At 37.4% G+C, this 17,769-nt stretch overlaps 1 protein-coding gene across 1 annotated transcript in view; it reads left to right on the plus strand.

The window, feature by feature from the left end:
- The first annotated feature begins 9,878 nt into the window (after positions 1–9,878).
- LOC121369977 (monocarboxylate transporter 10-like) overlaps positions 9,879–17,769 on the plus strand; it is a 16,337-nt gene continuing 8,446 nt past the window's right edge. Inside the window, exon 1 of the mRNA XM_041495059.1 lies at positions 9,879–9,963. Coding sequence (XP_041350993.1) covers positions 9,879–9,963 — 85 coding nt within the window. The remainder of the gene's footprint in view (positions 9,964–17,769) is intronic.

Genomic DNA, 17,769 nt, shown 5'->3' on the forward strand with positions numbered 1-17,769 from the left:
TGGGTGTTGTGTCACGGTGAAGTGATTATAATATTGTGTAAACTAGACACCTAGAGATTAACTAATTAAGTGATCAGTTCTGGATTGTTATTATTTGTTGTTGTTAATTAACTACTGCGGCAGTACATTTGTCAGCATAGGTTAATACAAATTCCAAAGTGTATTGTGTTTTTGTTGTGTTTTCTAGTCAACTAAACGTGCTATATTATACATATAAATACGATATAAGATTGTATCTCTGATCATACCTAGAGACGAGCCACTAGGGTATAACCGCCCGTAACAGAGAGATCTAATAGATATACAGTTAGGTGAGATATTTTGATAATCGTGTTTCATTCAGTTACGGGTATTATAGGATCCCCGTGACAAATATACTGACACTGATATTCTAAACAAGAAGATACATTTAATATGTAAGTTTAATCGTAGAAATATTTTATTAGTCGGAAACATCTTACAATGCTGCAAACTCGGGAATGTCTCTTTAAACATTATATTATGTTCCATACGATTTCCACGACGAGCATCCATCAGACCGACTGCGTATTACCCGATAGTTTTTACCACTGGACTATGTTCCGCTCCAGGGGGGGGGGGGGGGGGGGGGGAGGGGAGAGAGAGAGAGAGAGAGAGAGAGAGAGAGAGAGAGAGAGAGAGAGAGAGAGAAATTATCCTGTCGCTCTGTTGGTACACATAAAAGATCCCTTGTTGCTAATCGAAGAGTAGCCTCTATCGTGGCGACATCGAGTTTCCTTTCTCATTATATGTGTAGTCCTTATTCATTTATCCAAAGTCGTATAATCGTTATTAGCAGGTGCTGAGTAGGTAATCGGCAATGTGAAATGGAGTGTGTCGCTATTATTATTTTATCCTTTCTCAATGGTCTTTTTGGTTGACAATACCACTGTAAATATCCTGACAATGAATGACATCATTGTAATATATAATATATGGGACGGTGCATAGCTATAGTTTCCGCTGTACCAAAACAGAAAGTTCCGTGTCGAAGTTCAAATATTTACTGACTAAAAGCAGCACTCGTAACGCTTACGTCAGACGTACACCATGCATAATGTGTGGCGTACGTCTGACTAAGTGTTACGAGTGCTTGGTGTTACCGGGCCCTGATTAGTAGTAATATAATTATGACAATGATTATTTCTACAAAAAATATTTTCCATTGTCAATAAATCAGTAAATGCATTTTATTAAATATACTATTGTTATGCAGTATATACTGGAGTTGAGCTGAACTGAGATTTTCGACCTATAACGGGGCGTCACGTTAGTAAAGAGTCTTCCCCCACCCTAGCCTCTTCACATTTAACATAGAACATGCACTAGACGGCGGATCTGTAGAATTTCATAAACATTCTATGTTTAGTTCCAGAATTGTATGTCTATAAACGAATGTGGTGTAGTTATACTGTGTACCATATATTTTGACGGGGCATTATCTTGGAAGTTGCGCGTGAGCCACCGTGTTTGATATATGTGGGTTGTATGTGCACCTCTAAACACCTATTCAACATATGATACACATTCTATGTTTAGTTTCAGAATTGTGGGTACATTGATTTTACACTGTGTACCATATATAAGGATGGGGCGTTAACTTACGTGGGAGTGGGAAGTTATCCCTGAGCCACCCTGTATTTGTTATATATATGTGGGATGTGCACTACTGGACAACGCTTATCATATTATAATCATTCTTTTTTAGTTTCAAATGAGAGAGCTGACACATTATATGCAGCTCTAATGGCATTCCAAGTATAACTAATATATATTTTTTATTTTCTTGGCTGTTAGAAGACGAAAAGTGTAATGTACTGACCCTGACGACAGTTCGCTATTGCAACTACCAGACATTGATTGTACTATTAAACATCTTGGAACAATAGCGAAAGCCTTCAATGGTACCCATCAAGAATTTTAATTCTTCAAACTATTCGGTGGATTAAACTGGACACGGTGCGTTTGATCCACCTGAATAATATGGGCATTCCATACTCTTGTTGACAGTAGCGGACATGGACACACACTGGAGTTTCAGGTGTAAAAGCCAAAGTCCCAACCATTCTGGTACGAACCTGTATACCTCATTGGATCGTGTCAACGAATGATTTATCAAAACACTTGCAGTGATCGCCAAGAACAATTGTTGCATGAAACGGTTGAAAATAATTAAAAGATGTCGAAAGTGTGGATCGTGAGTACAACCCCCACCTCCAACTCTGAAGATAATGCATTGAATCCCAATTAACAATCAGATTATTATACAGTTTGCCCTTTCCCTGCCCCAAATTGCTGTCATCTTCTGATGCCTATGCAATTACCAGTGTTCGAGATTAAAAACTTTGGCCAGTATCCCAGTTGGATACTAACATTTCAAAATCTGGTATCCCACCTGAGAATTTAGTATCCCACTTAAATGAAATTCATAAATAACATCGTAACAAACTTGGACGACACTGTTCTCGTTCCCAGTCTATTGCTACGCCGCAATCGAAATCGTGGAATTTGTGAAATTGGCAATCAAACAGAATCTGCAGAAAGATTTGCTGCATCTATTTTTGCTTAATAATGACATAAATTAATATTTAGCAGTAATCTATAACTGTTTCCGACATTACTAATGATAAACCTACCTGTATCAATTTCCTACATATGTGGAATCAATATCTCAAATACAATTTGAAGGGAGGAAACATCCAAAAACAAACAATAGCGACTTAGCGGCTCCCAGTCTATTGCTACCTCGCTATTGCTCCAGTGTAGCATTAGACTGGGTATGAACCGGGGGAGATATTTTTACGGCATAGCATTAGACTGGATACGAGCTCGAAAATACTGTTACCTAACTTCAGTAAATGACCGACGTTCATTGTTTCAGCGAAAAATGAAAACACAGGATTAAAAAACCCCAACAACAATGTTACATTACATTAGTATCCTGGTGGGATACTGGGTTATTGAAGTCTGGTATCCAAAATTAAATTCTGATATCCCCGGGATATCGGGATACCGTTAATCTCGAACACTGATTACCCTCTGAAATTCATAATAAATTTTTAGCATCTGTAATTGAGATAAATAAAAGTTCATTTCAAGCAGTTTCAAAGGTTCTGATGAATTAGAATGACGTTAGCTACGAACGGCTGCCATCTTGGATTTGATCTTGATGATATAACAAATTTACCCATAGATATCAATAAAGAGTAACCACTTGTGTAAGTTTTCTTTGTCAAAGAAAGATCAAAAGAGACTACAAAATAAAATGTCTTAACATTTTATAATTGGTGCACGAAGATTGAAAGAAAGTAGGCCTAATATGAAAGCAAATTTAGGCCTACATCTTCAGGATTTGAACTTATGTCACTACATATCTAATTACCATAGAAAATGAGAACACCGTGTTAGGATCTGTATTGTAAATAAATAAAATTTCAGTACAGTCAGTTTCAAATGTTTTTGATAGAATAACTAGGAAACAATATTTTCGTTTTTCCTTCCAAAATGGATGCCATCTTGGATTTGATTATGATTGTGTTACATCAAATTCAACCATTCACACCTGTAAAGGCTTTAACTGCTGTAATATTCTACCAATTTTCATTATAATAAATAAAATGTGTTAATCCTTTGTAATTGGTGTATGTCAAGGTTGAATACAATTAACATATTGTCGCATTCAGGATTCGAACACATGTCACTATACATCTAATTACTTTAAAAACCTTCAGATCAAATTATTAGTATTTGTAATAGATTTTTTTTTTTTTTTTTTTTTTTTTTTTTTTTTTTTTTAAACATCATTACAAAGAGTTTCAATTGTTTTTGCTTAGTCAGAATGACTTAGCTGACCACCAAACAATATTTTCGTTTTCCCCGCTGTAACGGAACATGCTCTTAATTTTGTTTTCGCCTGTGGCGATATTAATTGTTTTAGAGGGCCGTGTGCAGTTCCAATATGCGTCCGGACTGGTAATTATATATTTTCTGCTCTGTGTATAACCTTGATGTGATTGATGTGACTTTAAATATTTTAATACTGTATTATACCAATATTATTTAGACGGTGCTGCCGGTCATCTGACGCAGTAACCTGTAGGCTCACTGTCTAAATAATTAGGTAGGTCAATACAGATTCCAAAGTGTATTGTGTTTTTGTGGTGTTTTCTAGTGAACTAAACGTGCTATAATAATATATATACTTTATATAAGATCTTATCTCTGTTCATACCTAGAGACGAGCCACGCGGGTATATACTGCCCGATACAAAGAGATCTAATAGATATACAGTTAGGAGAGATATTTGGACAATCGTGTTTCATTCAGTTACGGGTATTATAGGATCCCCGTGACACCCGCCAAAATGGAAGCCATCATAGGTTTGATCATGATGAGTCTGATGACATCATCACATCAAGTTATTCCATAGACAAAAATAAAGGGTAATTATTTTTGTAACGTTTTGCCAGTTTTCATTGACAGATCGACTGCAAGTGACCGACACCTTAAATGTGTTATCCCTCCCCCTTATCTCGGTGAATCTTTGAAGCCCTAATTTTAAAGTGCTGTCAAAAAAAAGAAAAAAGAAGAAACAAAAAAGCAATTTGAATTTTCAAGATTTTTTTCTTTTCCTGATACTAGACTACAACTTGTTAAAACATTTTATTTATTTTTATTTATTTATTTATTTTGTTGTTGTTGTTGTTAGCAGTCCAACCGGAGGGGACTATAGATTTTGTCTCCGTCCTTCTGTCTGTCTGTCTGTCTGTTCGTCTGTTCCACATATATTATAGTTTTCCGGACTTTTTTAACAATGCCTCCAAATATTGATCTGAAATGTTCTGTATATTGCTTTACCGTTTTCTGTTACATGGCGAACTGCCTATTTTTGACAAAGTTATAGCCCTTGAATTTGGGAAATAAAAAACAAACAAAAAAAAACCTCGGTATTTATAGCTGTTTCATATAAACGGGTTTATTGGCCAGTGACGTCAAAGTACTGTACGCGGTCATGTTTAGAACCAGCCTCAGCGGTGTCAAATGACCCCCCTGCCTCCCCCACCCCTCCACCCCAACCTATGCTTCTGTTTTGTGTGTACTTATCTTGGGTGTCATGGTGTTTTCAAAGGGAGATCGGCTTATTTACCTTCGACCCCACTGAGCGATGTGTCGGAACACCCGAACAGGGCCGTAGCTAGCGGGGGAGGAGGGGGGGGGGGGGGGGGACCGAAAAAAAAAATACGGAAAAAAAGAATTGAAACTTAAAGAAAATTATCTTTCTTGAGGGTTCGGGGGTATGCTTCCCCGTAAAATTTTGAAAACTAGATGTCTTGAAATTCAAATTTCCTGCATTCTACAAGTAAAATACATCTCTGCCTTAAGATATACTTCCAATAATATTTTTTATTCTTCTCTAGCCCCTCTGCTCCGCCGTGCCGGAATTTAATAGCGTTGCTTGAGAACGTGATCTTTGTGACAACTGCGTGAAACTCGCGCCAAATGCGTGAGAGTTGATAGGTAGGCCCTGTGTACATTTAACACCATAACTTGTATTTATCGTCTTGGTAGACCTATGACGCCGTATATATTTTGGCGCCATCTTAAAATAGCAATTGTGCGTCATCAAAGAAAAACAATGAAGGAAGGAAATGTTTTATTTAACGACACACTCAACACATTTTATTTACGGTTATATGGCGTCAGACATATGGTTAAGGACCACATATATATTGAGAGAGGAAAACCGCTGTCGCCACTTCAGGGGATATACGCTTTTCGATTAGCAGCTAGGGATCTTTTATATATACACCATCCCACAGACAGGGTAGTACATACCACGGCCTTTGATATGCCAGTCGTGGTGCACTGGCTGGAACGAAAAATAGCCCAATGGGCCCATCGACGGAGATCGATCCCAGACTGACCGCGCATCGAGCGGGCGCTTTACCACTGGGCTACGTCCCGCCTCAAAAAGCTATGACGTCAAATGAAGACGTTTTTGTTGACGGAAGTATTTTTTATTGTTAAGAATAAAGCAATGTTTATAATTTGCCAGTTTGCGGTAAGTATAAACAATTAAAAATACCATGTAACTAAAAGTACTATTTTCTGTAAGGCACTTTTTTAACATCCCTTTATTTCCAAATTTTCACAATGAATTTTACTCACCTGCTGCACGAAACATTGTCGTCTGCTACTAGTGAAATAAACACAAGACGATTAGACCTCCCCTACGTCAATCCATTTCTATGGATGTCCGAATTAGTCCCCTGTCCTTATTTTTCATACGCTGCATACGATTATATTGGGTCAGGATTAAACGACGTTCAAGTGCATATTACATCTTAAAATAATATCTATATTTGTCAGTAGTAAAAAAAAAACATTGTTATTTTTACACTACGCAAGTCGTTGTTTATCTGTGCGAACCCCCCCCCCCCCCCCCCCCCCCACCGAAATATAAACCCAGAGCAATATTTGGCAGTAAAAACTGCGTCCCACTTCAACCCCATGTGATCACATTTGGAATGGCCCAGAGCTAATAATAGTAACAGCTAAACATTGACATCTAGATCTAAGGTCAGTCTTTCTTTTTTAAAATGGTACACCACCTGTTTTCTACAAACATACAAAACTAAAATGTGTTTCTTTATTTTAGGATGCATTCAGTAAAGTTTCACTTAATAGCCATCAAAATTATATACACTTACGTATGTTTAATTTATTTTATTAGCTATGCTTTAGTAGTGGCGTGTATAACTATAAGTGCTTTATTATTGATGTTTATAATCATTAACAGACTTCCACCGATTTTGATATGAATGTACAATCTTTAAAAAGGTTGAATTATCCGAGATACTGGTTTTGCTTTTTCAAAACCTTCAAAAAAATCTTAAATACTGAAATTGCACCCAGATGCAATGTCCTCACATATTATTATGGCGTGAATTTCTCTCCCTTAAAATGGCTGCTGTATGGTTACGCCATCTATCGACAACGTCATAAACTATTGGGCGACAATCGGAAAAAATACCGTATAATATACTGTTACAGGTCAACTTTAACTATTACCTTTCGACCGACCGTTCAAAATTGCGCCAAAATTTCCTCAACAAAATTGCGCACCACTTTCTCTTTGGCATTAACGGCTCCATTCAAATTCCATAGCACCACCACCACCCCCACCCGCCTTCCCCTCCCCCCACCTTTCCTGTCATGGACGGAAGAGCCGGCCAAGGCCGGCTCTTGCGCCCACGACAGGCGTGCGCTACAACAGCTTGCTCTGAATGTGCACGTAAAAAAACTATGACATGACATGAGTTTAACTAAACATTTATTGGGCCCGGTAGGGGACATGTATTGCTTTAGCAGCACTCTCCGAATGCTTGTTCGTATTATTTGTTGGGGTTCTACACTGATTTGATTGTTGTTAGGTTACGCAGTAAGCAGTGCCGGATTTAGACCTTGGGGGGGGGGGGGGGGGGGGGGGGGCAGGGCAGGGGCCCGGGGCACTTCAAGTTCGGAGGCCCCTGAACATAAAAATTAAATTACATGATAAATAAAAAATGAACTAATTTTATAATTATTAAATTTTTTTTTTTATAAAGGAAATCCTTAGCCTGAGGGTCCCTCTGGCAGGGGAGAACGGGGCAATTGCCAATCAGTATTGATGGAATCAGGAGTTTATCCGTAGTAAACTTACAGGGTTGATGCATTCATCACTCTCCATACAATGTAAATTGTTTTCCCCTTTTAATAATATATGTATTATATTTTAATGTCTGTAATGCCTATGCACTGTATATTAACGGCTAAGAAAGTATATAATAATTAAGAACTTGGAGTGAAATTCGGGTAGCTCGGAAGTAATTAAGTAATTACACACTGTCCATCTTATAAACGTAAGTGCAAAATTTGCAAAATAATTTTCCAAGCTGAATCGCATAAGAATGCTTGATGATATCCAGTCGTTACTTCGTGTAAACCACTGCTAACTCCTTCAGCAGATCTCTTTAAGGAATTACAGTGGTTGCCTTTTGATTATAGGTGCACATACCATACAGGTACATTAGTATATAAGGCGTTGAACAATCTGACACCTGCATATATAAGTGATTATTTCATACCATCATCAGGCTCAAATAAATATAACCTGAGATCAGCAACACATAATAATCTTGTATTGCCAAGACCCAACACTGAATTGTATAAACACTCCTTCAGATATTCCGGTGTTGAAACATGGAATACGATCCCAGATTCTATTAAAAAGTGTATCCTTACTTTCATTTAAAAGGCAATATAAAAAATTCATAACAACACTTGCTCTTGGTAATGTTCAGTAAAATGTTTACTCAGGAATCTGTACGTTTAAATTATGTTTTTTTATGATTATATCAAGTTGTGATAACATTTGTTTGTATATGTAAACAAAATTGTATTAATTATGTATGCATCATGGGTATTTACCTTATAGTTTCGATGCATTTAATGAAGAATAATTATGTTATGTTTTGTTATTACATTGTTTATTTCATTATATGTTGAGTAATAATGTTTAATACTTAATAGACAGAAGGCTACAAGGGAGATTAGTGTACTACTATTTGTGTAACTTTCTTTAACTAAAGATCATTATTATTATTATTATGAAAGGTATTTGATGACGTTATAATAGGAATTTAACGTCACACGTAGGAAGTCAATGCACCTCTTTTTGCTGCCTAACGGCCCATTCTCCACTAATTGTGCATTTCAAAAATAGAAAGAAAAAAAAGTTTGTAGAATGTAGATCATTGTTTGTTATTTTAATAGATACATGTCTTAGTGAACCCCTGCGCGTGCTGTAACCTCACCGTGGTGCAGGAGTGTAACATTCTCTTTGAGAATGGCCAATACAGCACAAATTTAAGTTTAGAGTAAAATTCGGTGTCCGTAAAATTCTGTGATATTTGTATTTGTATTTTTGCACAGTTCTTTACACTGTTTTTGTTTAAACCTTGAATTTTTATATTGATGTTGATCATCACTTTATTTATTTGCATTACCATAGTTTGACACCCAATAGCCGATGTATTTTTCGTGCTGGGGTGTCGTTAAACATTCATTCATTCAGTCTTAGTGAACGGAATCTGACAGGGTTGCATCCTGGAAGCCATATTTTCTAAAATAACTTAATATACACGACATTACGGTAAACAACATATACGTTACATCGGTACTGTCTTTCAGTAACATAAAGAAGTATCCATGGTTGATGTCTTTAGTACAACACAGGCGTTTATTTTGTTAAAAGATATGCCTAATTAGGACATAAATATACATATTTGAAACAGATTAACTTAATTACGAGTTTAATATAAGAAATGATAATTCGTGCACCTTAATCTGGATAAATGTTCCATAAAATCAATGACACATTGTGATGAATATACTAGTAATATATTTTTATTGCAAAAATACAGACTATAATTTTTCTGCCATACGTTACTCCAAACTATTTTCTATGCTTCTGTAACATGTTCGCTGCAAGTGACAGTGGCTGATTGCATAGCTGCTGTCACATAGTAACATATTTGTAATAAAAATAAAATTGAAACAATTATTGTCAAAGTATTTTAACTAAATAATCTATCTATAAGTGGTATAATTAACTCTTTAAATGCAATCCGTATTTCACCTGCCTTTGATGACAATTTTAAGATGATCCGACGCCGAACGTTGTGCTTTGATATGAAGGGTATGCGTGTATCCATGTCATTTAGATCAGTCTGTAGAACCTAACCAATGTACCAACCATTGCCATACATGGCAAACATCGAATTCCCCACAAAAGGTGAATTCTCATTATCTGGTTGGAATGCCGACTGACCAACTGCAGCCGACTCGACCTCATGTTCTGAAGTGCGGCTGTTTCACAACATTGTGTTGCAGATCTGAACACGGTTTGTGCGGTACCCACCCATTGCATGGATGACATATCTCACTGTAGCAAGATGCCTCAAGAGTACTAGTATATATCTATCCATCTATCATATACCATAGATTGGACAGTAGGTAACTTCCTGGTACCTGGACTTTATTTCTCTAAACCGTTGTATTAATCAGCAGGTGCATCAACTGATCAAATTGGAATCGTTTAAGGGTTTTATTTTTCGTTCTCTGTAGGATTTCTGCCCTTGTTTTAACCATTGTCGAACTAAAATGAATTTCATTGAGTAAAGTAAAATCCAGTACAAATGAAATTACATCAATGGTACGTACACTATCGACTGATATATGCATTATTATTATTATTATACAAAGTGATTTTTAAAAACATAGCAAATAACACTAAACGTAGGTCAGGGCGATATGAAAATGAGCAATTTGCACACTTAGTGGAGAATGGACCTAACATAAGTACGTTCACGTGTTTGCTCTGGGTAATAAACATATATTAGAACTGATAACTCTTAAGATGAAATTCTAGTCTCAAGTCAAACTCTTCAAACTGTAGAATTGTGATTTACAATCAATTGTTTAATTAACATCGACGATCACTTCGGTTGTTGCAATATCTAGATTTTGAAAGAGTAAAGGAGAAAACATGTTTGAGAATTTATTATCTATTGTAACTAATATGGACTGTAAAGTACATAAATTATACTAGTTGTCACGGGGATCCTATAATACCCGTAGCTGAATAAAACACGATTATCCAAATATCTCTCCTAACTGTATATCTATTAGATCTCTCTGTATCGGGCAGTCTAATACCCGAGTGGCTCGGCTCTAGGTATAATCAGAGATAAGATCTTATATAAATATAGTAATATAGCACGTTTAGTTCACTAGAAAACACAACAAAACACAATACACTTTGGAATTTGTATTAACACTACGCTGACAAATGTACTTGCCGCAGTAGTTAATTAACAACAACAATATAATAACAACCCAGAGCTAATCACTTAATTAGTTAATCACTAGGTGTCTAGTTTACACAATATTCTAATCACTTCACGGTGATACAATCCACATGCGTGTGATAATTGAGAAACGCTGCCAGGGGAACTTAATTAATAAAGGAATTACAACTATTACTAACTGGTTAATTTTTATTTAACTCTTAACTACTCATTCAGTAACCTTGTAATACAGAATTAATACTGGTACATATCACCATAAAGACAATAACCTACAGTTTACCTAGGTCCTCTAGGATGACTGGCTAAGCTTTAATATTTTAGAACAGTGAAGCCTACAATTTACTTCGTCAGATTACCGGAAACACTGTCTAAATAATATTGGTATAATACAGTATTAAAATATTTAAAGTCACATCAGTCATATCAAGGTTATACAACAGAGCAGAAAAATATATTTACCACGTCCGGACTGAACTTATATAGATCGTTCAGGGGACGACGTCCGTTTCCCCTGGATACTTCCAATGTTTCTCCCCGATATATCTAAAATCCTATCTATTTATTCAAAAATCTCAGAGACAGCGAATATCGCCTGGGGGCACAACGCGGTACCTCACCTATCATGTGATATTGCCACAACTCCCAGAGACGGTATTTTTTTCTTAGATGGTCAGACTTACTGTCGCCATTCCGCTAGCAATACCCCGATCGTAAACCGAACTACCGAAGGTATTACGTAACTACTGGCCACATGGCCTCCACACCTGGTCTAAGTGTGTATTAGGGGATACGGTCGCGCGGAGGTATTACGTAACCAAGTGCCCACCTGGTCTAAGTGCATATTGGGACACAAGACTACCACCGTCGCGCGGGGGTATTACGTAACCAAGCTGCACACAGCCCTCTAAAACAATTAGCATCGCCACAGGCGAAAAGATAAGAACATGTTCCGTCACACTAGTCAACACAGTTCCCCTAGAAAGAACTAGAGTCACAAGTGTGTGAGTCTTAGTGGAGATATTTTATAAATGAATAGCGCTGCAACATTGTTGCCCGAGCGAGAGTTCAAAAATCTAGCTGTATTTCAGTGGATTCAGCCCCATCTAAAATCACTAAAAAAAATAATAATTAAAAAACCCCGACTCATACGCTTATATGCTGGCGTGACTCGAAGAGCAATGCTCAACCTGCATTTGTAGCTCGATTCTATTTAAGGTGCATTAATAATAAATTTTTCTACGCATGCTTGTCGTAATATTTACACTGTCTGGCATTTTCAGAGCACGTTACAATCAACACACACTCGAGGAATTACTGCTATCGACCAACTGAGGCTTTGTGAGATAACATTACATGCAATTAATTACCATTACAGACCAAGAGCTAGGGGCGTTATTTAACCGAAAAGGTCCAACAGATCTGAAGGTATTTTTGAATTTCCTGATATATGTAGTTTATAGCAAATCTATTCAGACTTTTTAATTTGATCGAAATATCGAAATAATATTTCATATATCAGGGTATTCAAAAGTACCATCAGACCTTTTTGAGTCCTTTTCGGTTAAATACCCCCCCCCCCCCCCCCCCCGCTCTTGTAGGCCTACTAACAAAAGTTCGTTTTTAGTTTAACGACATCACTAGAGCACATTTATGTATTAATCAATGGCTATTGGATGTCAAACATTTAGTAATTTTGATGTATAGTCTTAGAGAGGAAACCTGCCACATTGTTTCATTAGTCAGCAATGGATCTTTTATTTGCACCATCATCCCAGAGATAGGATAGCACATACCATGGCCTTTGATATACCAGTCGTGGTGGCTTTGGACTGTTACATGTGATTAACACTGCTAGAAACACCTATAGCCACTGTCTATATATGTAATATTCTCATTGTATAGGACATGGAATGCAGCAACAGATCGGTTTCGATGACTCAATGGCTAGCTGCCAAGTTTAAGTCTGGAAACTATATTATTATAAAAAAATCTTCTGAATGACAAATTCTGCACTATCAACAATAGCAAAATAATTTCATTTCAGAACTTAACTGGAATACTATCTATTAAATTTGAAACAAAATAAATAAAACAGTGATGGTTCCAATATAGTATATAATGAATGCATAGAATATTAACTACTAATTGCATACAAATTAAATGCTATTGACAATGAAACACGGTTTTTTGTCATGAAAAACGGGTATGGCGCCATACCCCGATTGTTTTTTGCAGGATTTTATTTTATTTTAAATTAACCTTTTGACAAAATTAATTACTCCTATCATTAATGTATGATTTTAATCAGATTGGATTTTCTTAACACTAACCCTAAACTTAACCCTTTTTTTTCTGGGGGAGACCCCCATAACCCTTGTTGACTGTGGTTGCATTCAATTACATAGCGCCACACCCAAATGTTTCTTTCTGGCAGAAACACCGATGAAGGATTTTCCGTGTCTTAATTCGTTGTTCAGTGTCAAATATTAATTAGTAAAAGCAAATGCAGATCTATATTGGGGGAGAGGGGTCGAGCCATGTTCCCATGGACAATATATTGTAAAAAGAGAAAGTTCGCTCGACCACCCCCGCACACACGCCTGGATTTTAGCGCTAAGATTCCTTCGAAAAACGGGGATGGGGGGGGAGAGAGAGAGAGAGAGAGAGAGAGAGAGAGAGAGAGAGAGAGAGAGAGAGAGAGAGAGAGAGAGAGAGAGAGAGAGGGTGGCAGGCAGGCAGAGAAAGACAGAGAGAAAGACAGACAAAGATGGACAAATAGAAAACAAAATGTCTACCCCTCTTCCCCAAACAAAATTCTAAAAGCTCAGAAACGTGTTTGAAGTATCCAGGTGGTGGTTTTGGGGTGGGGTTTTTTTAATTTTAATTTTTTTTTTATAACTGCATATCTCTAAGAATATATATATATATATATATATATATATATATATATATATATATATATATATATATATATATATATAAGCACCTCCTCCTTTTTTTTGGCACCTCCTCACGCCAGTGCATCCTGCCAACATTGCCTTACTCTTGTACTCAGTACCAATAATATTCCAGTCCTCACGTCTCCTGCCCCCCGCCCCCCCCCACCCCTTTAACAAACTGTAGCAGCCTCTCGTTGTAACACACACTATATATATCTGTGACACTTTCGTAATTGCGATTTCATGTACACATTCATTATCTAAACTTAAAAACTGCGTTCATCATGAACCAGCGGAAGCACAACATTTAATCAACTTCCCACACTTGACCGGCCGTCTGCAACAGAAATATTTATATATATATATCTATATGTCTAACAGTAGTGGTGGTCACGTGACAGCAGTGCTTGTTTACATCGATCAGCTGACTGGCAGCTGACTGAGAGTTCAAGAAGGTATAATGCCGGCATTGAGGTAGTCGCAGATCGAAGACATGGTACGGGTCGGCGCTTTCTGATACACATTTATACGGAATCTCTTATCAAACTGGGCAGATTTGAACCTTTTACCTCTGCGATCTCAGAGAAAACGGTAAGTTGAGTAGGAATAGAGACTGTAGCGTGTGTGTTTTTACATCAATCCCGATCAATTTTCCAAACCTAACTGTGATAAGAGTTCCACTAGGATTCTACCGGCTAGAGATTTGTGGTACATAACATGCGAATGGTGGACTGCTCCGTGGCTTTATATTTCGCAGTGTGTTTGATCAGCTAATGGGTTAAATCCGCCGAAAGTGAACGTTAGAGCTTCTATATCCGTGGCTTGATTACTTAACCGAAATAAAGTCGATTAACCTTCTCGACTGAGCAAAGGGCAGATGACAGTATATTTCTTTATCAATGTAGTGGGACAACGAAAATGGAAGCAATAGGCCTACAACTTTTGAAAAAAAATAAAAAATAAGGAGTAGGTCTCTTGTGGTATATTATATATTGGGTAAACTATTACATAGCTCGTGGTTTTTCCCAGGTAAACTATATTGATAATGTAAAATTTACTGATTAAACAGACCCGTAGGAACGATATCTGGAGTGGGGTGGGGGTGGGAGTAGGGGTAGGGGTGGATGAAATAATCTCTAGGTGGGTTCCACAGTCTCGCGTGTGTGTGTGTGTGTGTGTGTGTGTGTATGTGTGTGCATGTGTGGGGGTGTGTGGGGGTGTCACAAGCCTAATTGTTTATCATATATATATATATATATATATATATATAGAGAGAGAGAGAGAGAGAGAGAGAGAGAGAGAGAGAGAGAGAGAGAGAGAGAGAGAGGACAGAGAGAGAGAGAGAGAGAGAGAGAGAGAGAGAGAGAGAGAGAGAAAGAGAGAGAGAGAGAGAGAGAGGGGACAGACAGACAGAGAGAGAGAGAGAGAGAGAGAGAGAGAGAGAGAGAGAGGACAGACAGACAGACAGACAGAGAGAGAGAGAGAGAGAGAGAGAGAGAGTAGGACAAAACAAAACCATATACTTTCGTCGACGAGTGGGTAGGATGAGGAAAGGGAAATGTGGCCCTTAAAATGAGTTTATATCTTGATTGTTATAAATCGAATGTGTTTAAAAAGTAGTTTACTGTGTGCTTGTGTATTTCATACTATAGAATTTAATTTAACAATTGTCTAATTGTGCGCCGACCTGGATATCTCGTACCATAGCCTAGATTTAACTACCCACTATATATTTAAAATCACTTTACGAGTATCCACGACTGCCGTAGTGTTTCAATGTATTCGGTTACACAATACACTTCCTGTCGTGCGATCTGGTAAACAAGCATCCATTCTTTTTCCATGCCCAGTTAAAAACATGTCGCTTACAAATGTCGGTACATTTTCTTGTGTTTTTCAAACAACGGACTGTGACTAAATTATTTATTCGTCGCTGCAGGGTCGTAAATAGCTTTTCACAATACTGTTCCTGTTTTGCGATCTCGTAAACAACCATTAATTCTGTTTCATAGTCAGTTTCCTATTAAGTGTGCTCAAACGCGTCGTGTGAGCTAGTACATATTCTCCTTTCCAGAGGCGGGTTCCAAGGGACCCGCCCCCTCCCCCAATATATCAAAATGCATTACTTCTGTTTTTTATGGGTGGAGGTTCCCTTTTCACGAGTTGGTTCATATGCCCTTTTTCCGTTAGTCCCCCATAATATTTCTTGAATCCGCCACTGCTTTCTTTTTTGTTTCCACCAACTACCCATTTTCCATGCCTATAGTTAATATCAACTTATCATGTCAAGGCCATGCCTTTACTACATAAGTGGCGGGGTGGCTGTGGTGATTCGTGGTAAACAAACAGAATCAGGACTCTTAGTAATTTAAGGTCTTGTTTAGCTCAACAAAAAGTCTAATTTTAATATTAAAAAAAGGCAAATTTTCGTATGTTTTTTTTAGGGCAAATGCTACCATCCCCTCCTCTCTGTGGAGCGGGACGTAGCCCAATGGTAAAGCGTTAGCTTGATGCGCGGTCGGTCTGGGATCGATTCCCGTCGGTGGGCTCATTGGGCTATTTCTCGCTCCAGCCAGTGCACCACGACTGGTATATCAAAGGCCGTGGTATGTGTTATCCTGTCTGTGGGATGATGCATATAAAAGATCCCTTGCTGCTAATCGAAAACAGTAGCCCATGAAGTGGCGATAGCGGGTTTCCTCTCTCACTATCTGTGTGGTCCTTAACCATAATGTCAGATGCCATATAACCGTAAATAAAATGTGTTGAGTGCGTCATTAAATAAAACATTTCCTTCCTTCCTCTTTTCTCCCCACTTGATTGCGGTCCTACACATGCACAGGTATGTTTTAAAACAATTAATTCACCTCAAAGACAAAGTTTATCGTAGCATTTAAGAGATCTGAAGAATGTGTGTATTAGCAATCCTCATTTTGGGAGAAATTCGAAATTACACTTTTTATTATATTCTATATTAGTTTGAAATTATGTTACATATTACTTAAACTACTGAAACATTTCTTTTCAAAACGAAGGTAAATTTAATGTTCCTGGGCGTCCTGGTATTTGTATTAATTCAAAATACATTTCATGCAAAACAGAAGAGGTATGCATACTGAAGAAACTAAGGTGTGAGATTTGAATGAGTTCAGGGACACTTGGATAAAGCACAACAATGATTCTGTTCCCAGACATGACTTAATCTAGTCACTATGTTGAAACACGAACTAATGATAAACCTTTTATGAACGGGCATATTAGAAAACTAATTAGGCAAAGACACAGACTGCATAACAAAGCTAAACATACGAACATACCTGAAGATTGGGCAAATTTGAGGAAATCGCGTAATTTGGTTGTATCCGAAGTGCGAAAAGCAAAACTAGATTATTTAAAAAATTAGATAATAAAATAAACAATTCGGCTACTTTAGGTGAGAAAGACTGGTGGAAGTTGATAAATACATACTTAAAAGGACGCTGCGCTACTAGTTCTACTACTACACCACTGTTAGTTAATGCTTTTGTAGTAAATAACCCAACAGATATAGCTAATGCCTTTAATGACTTCTTTATTACGCAGTCAACTCTTGACCACCTTCATTCCGAGGTCCCGGAGATTGATGCTATATCAAACGTAACCCTGGATCACATTGAATTTAATACAAAAGAGGTAGAAGATATCTTAAAGTCATTAAATCCGGAAAAGTCTACTGGTCCAGATCTCATTAGCAATACGTTATTAAAAATGTTAGCTTCAGAACTTACCCACCCATTAACTCGACTTTTCAATCTTTCAATACAACGCTCATATTTTCCCTCTAATTGGAAACTAGCCAATGTTACACCTATCCATAAAAAAGGTTCTGTCCACGATATTAGTAACTATAGACCGATATCAA

The sequence above is a fragment of the Gigantopelta aegis genome, chromosome 4 (genome assembly GCF_016097555.1).
Source record: "Gigantopelta aegis isolate Gae_Host chromosome 4, Gae_host_genome, whole genome shotgun sequence".
In the NCBI taxonomy this organism is placed as follows: domain Eukaryota; kingdom Metazoa; phylum Mollusca; class Gastropoda; order Neomphalida; family Peltospiridae; genus Gigantopelta; species Gigantopelta aegis.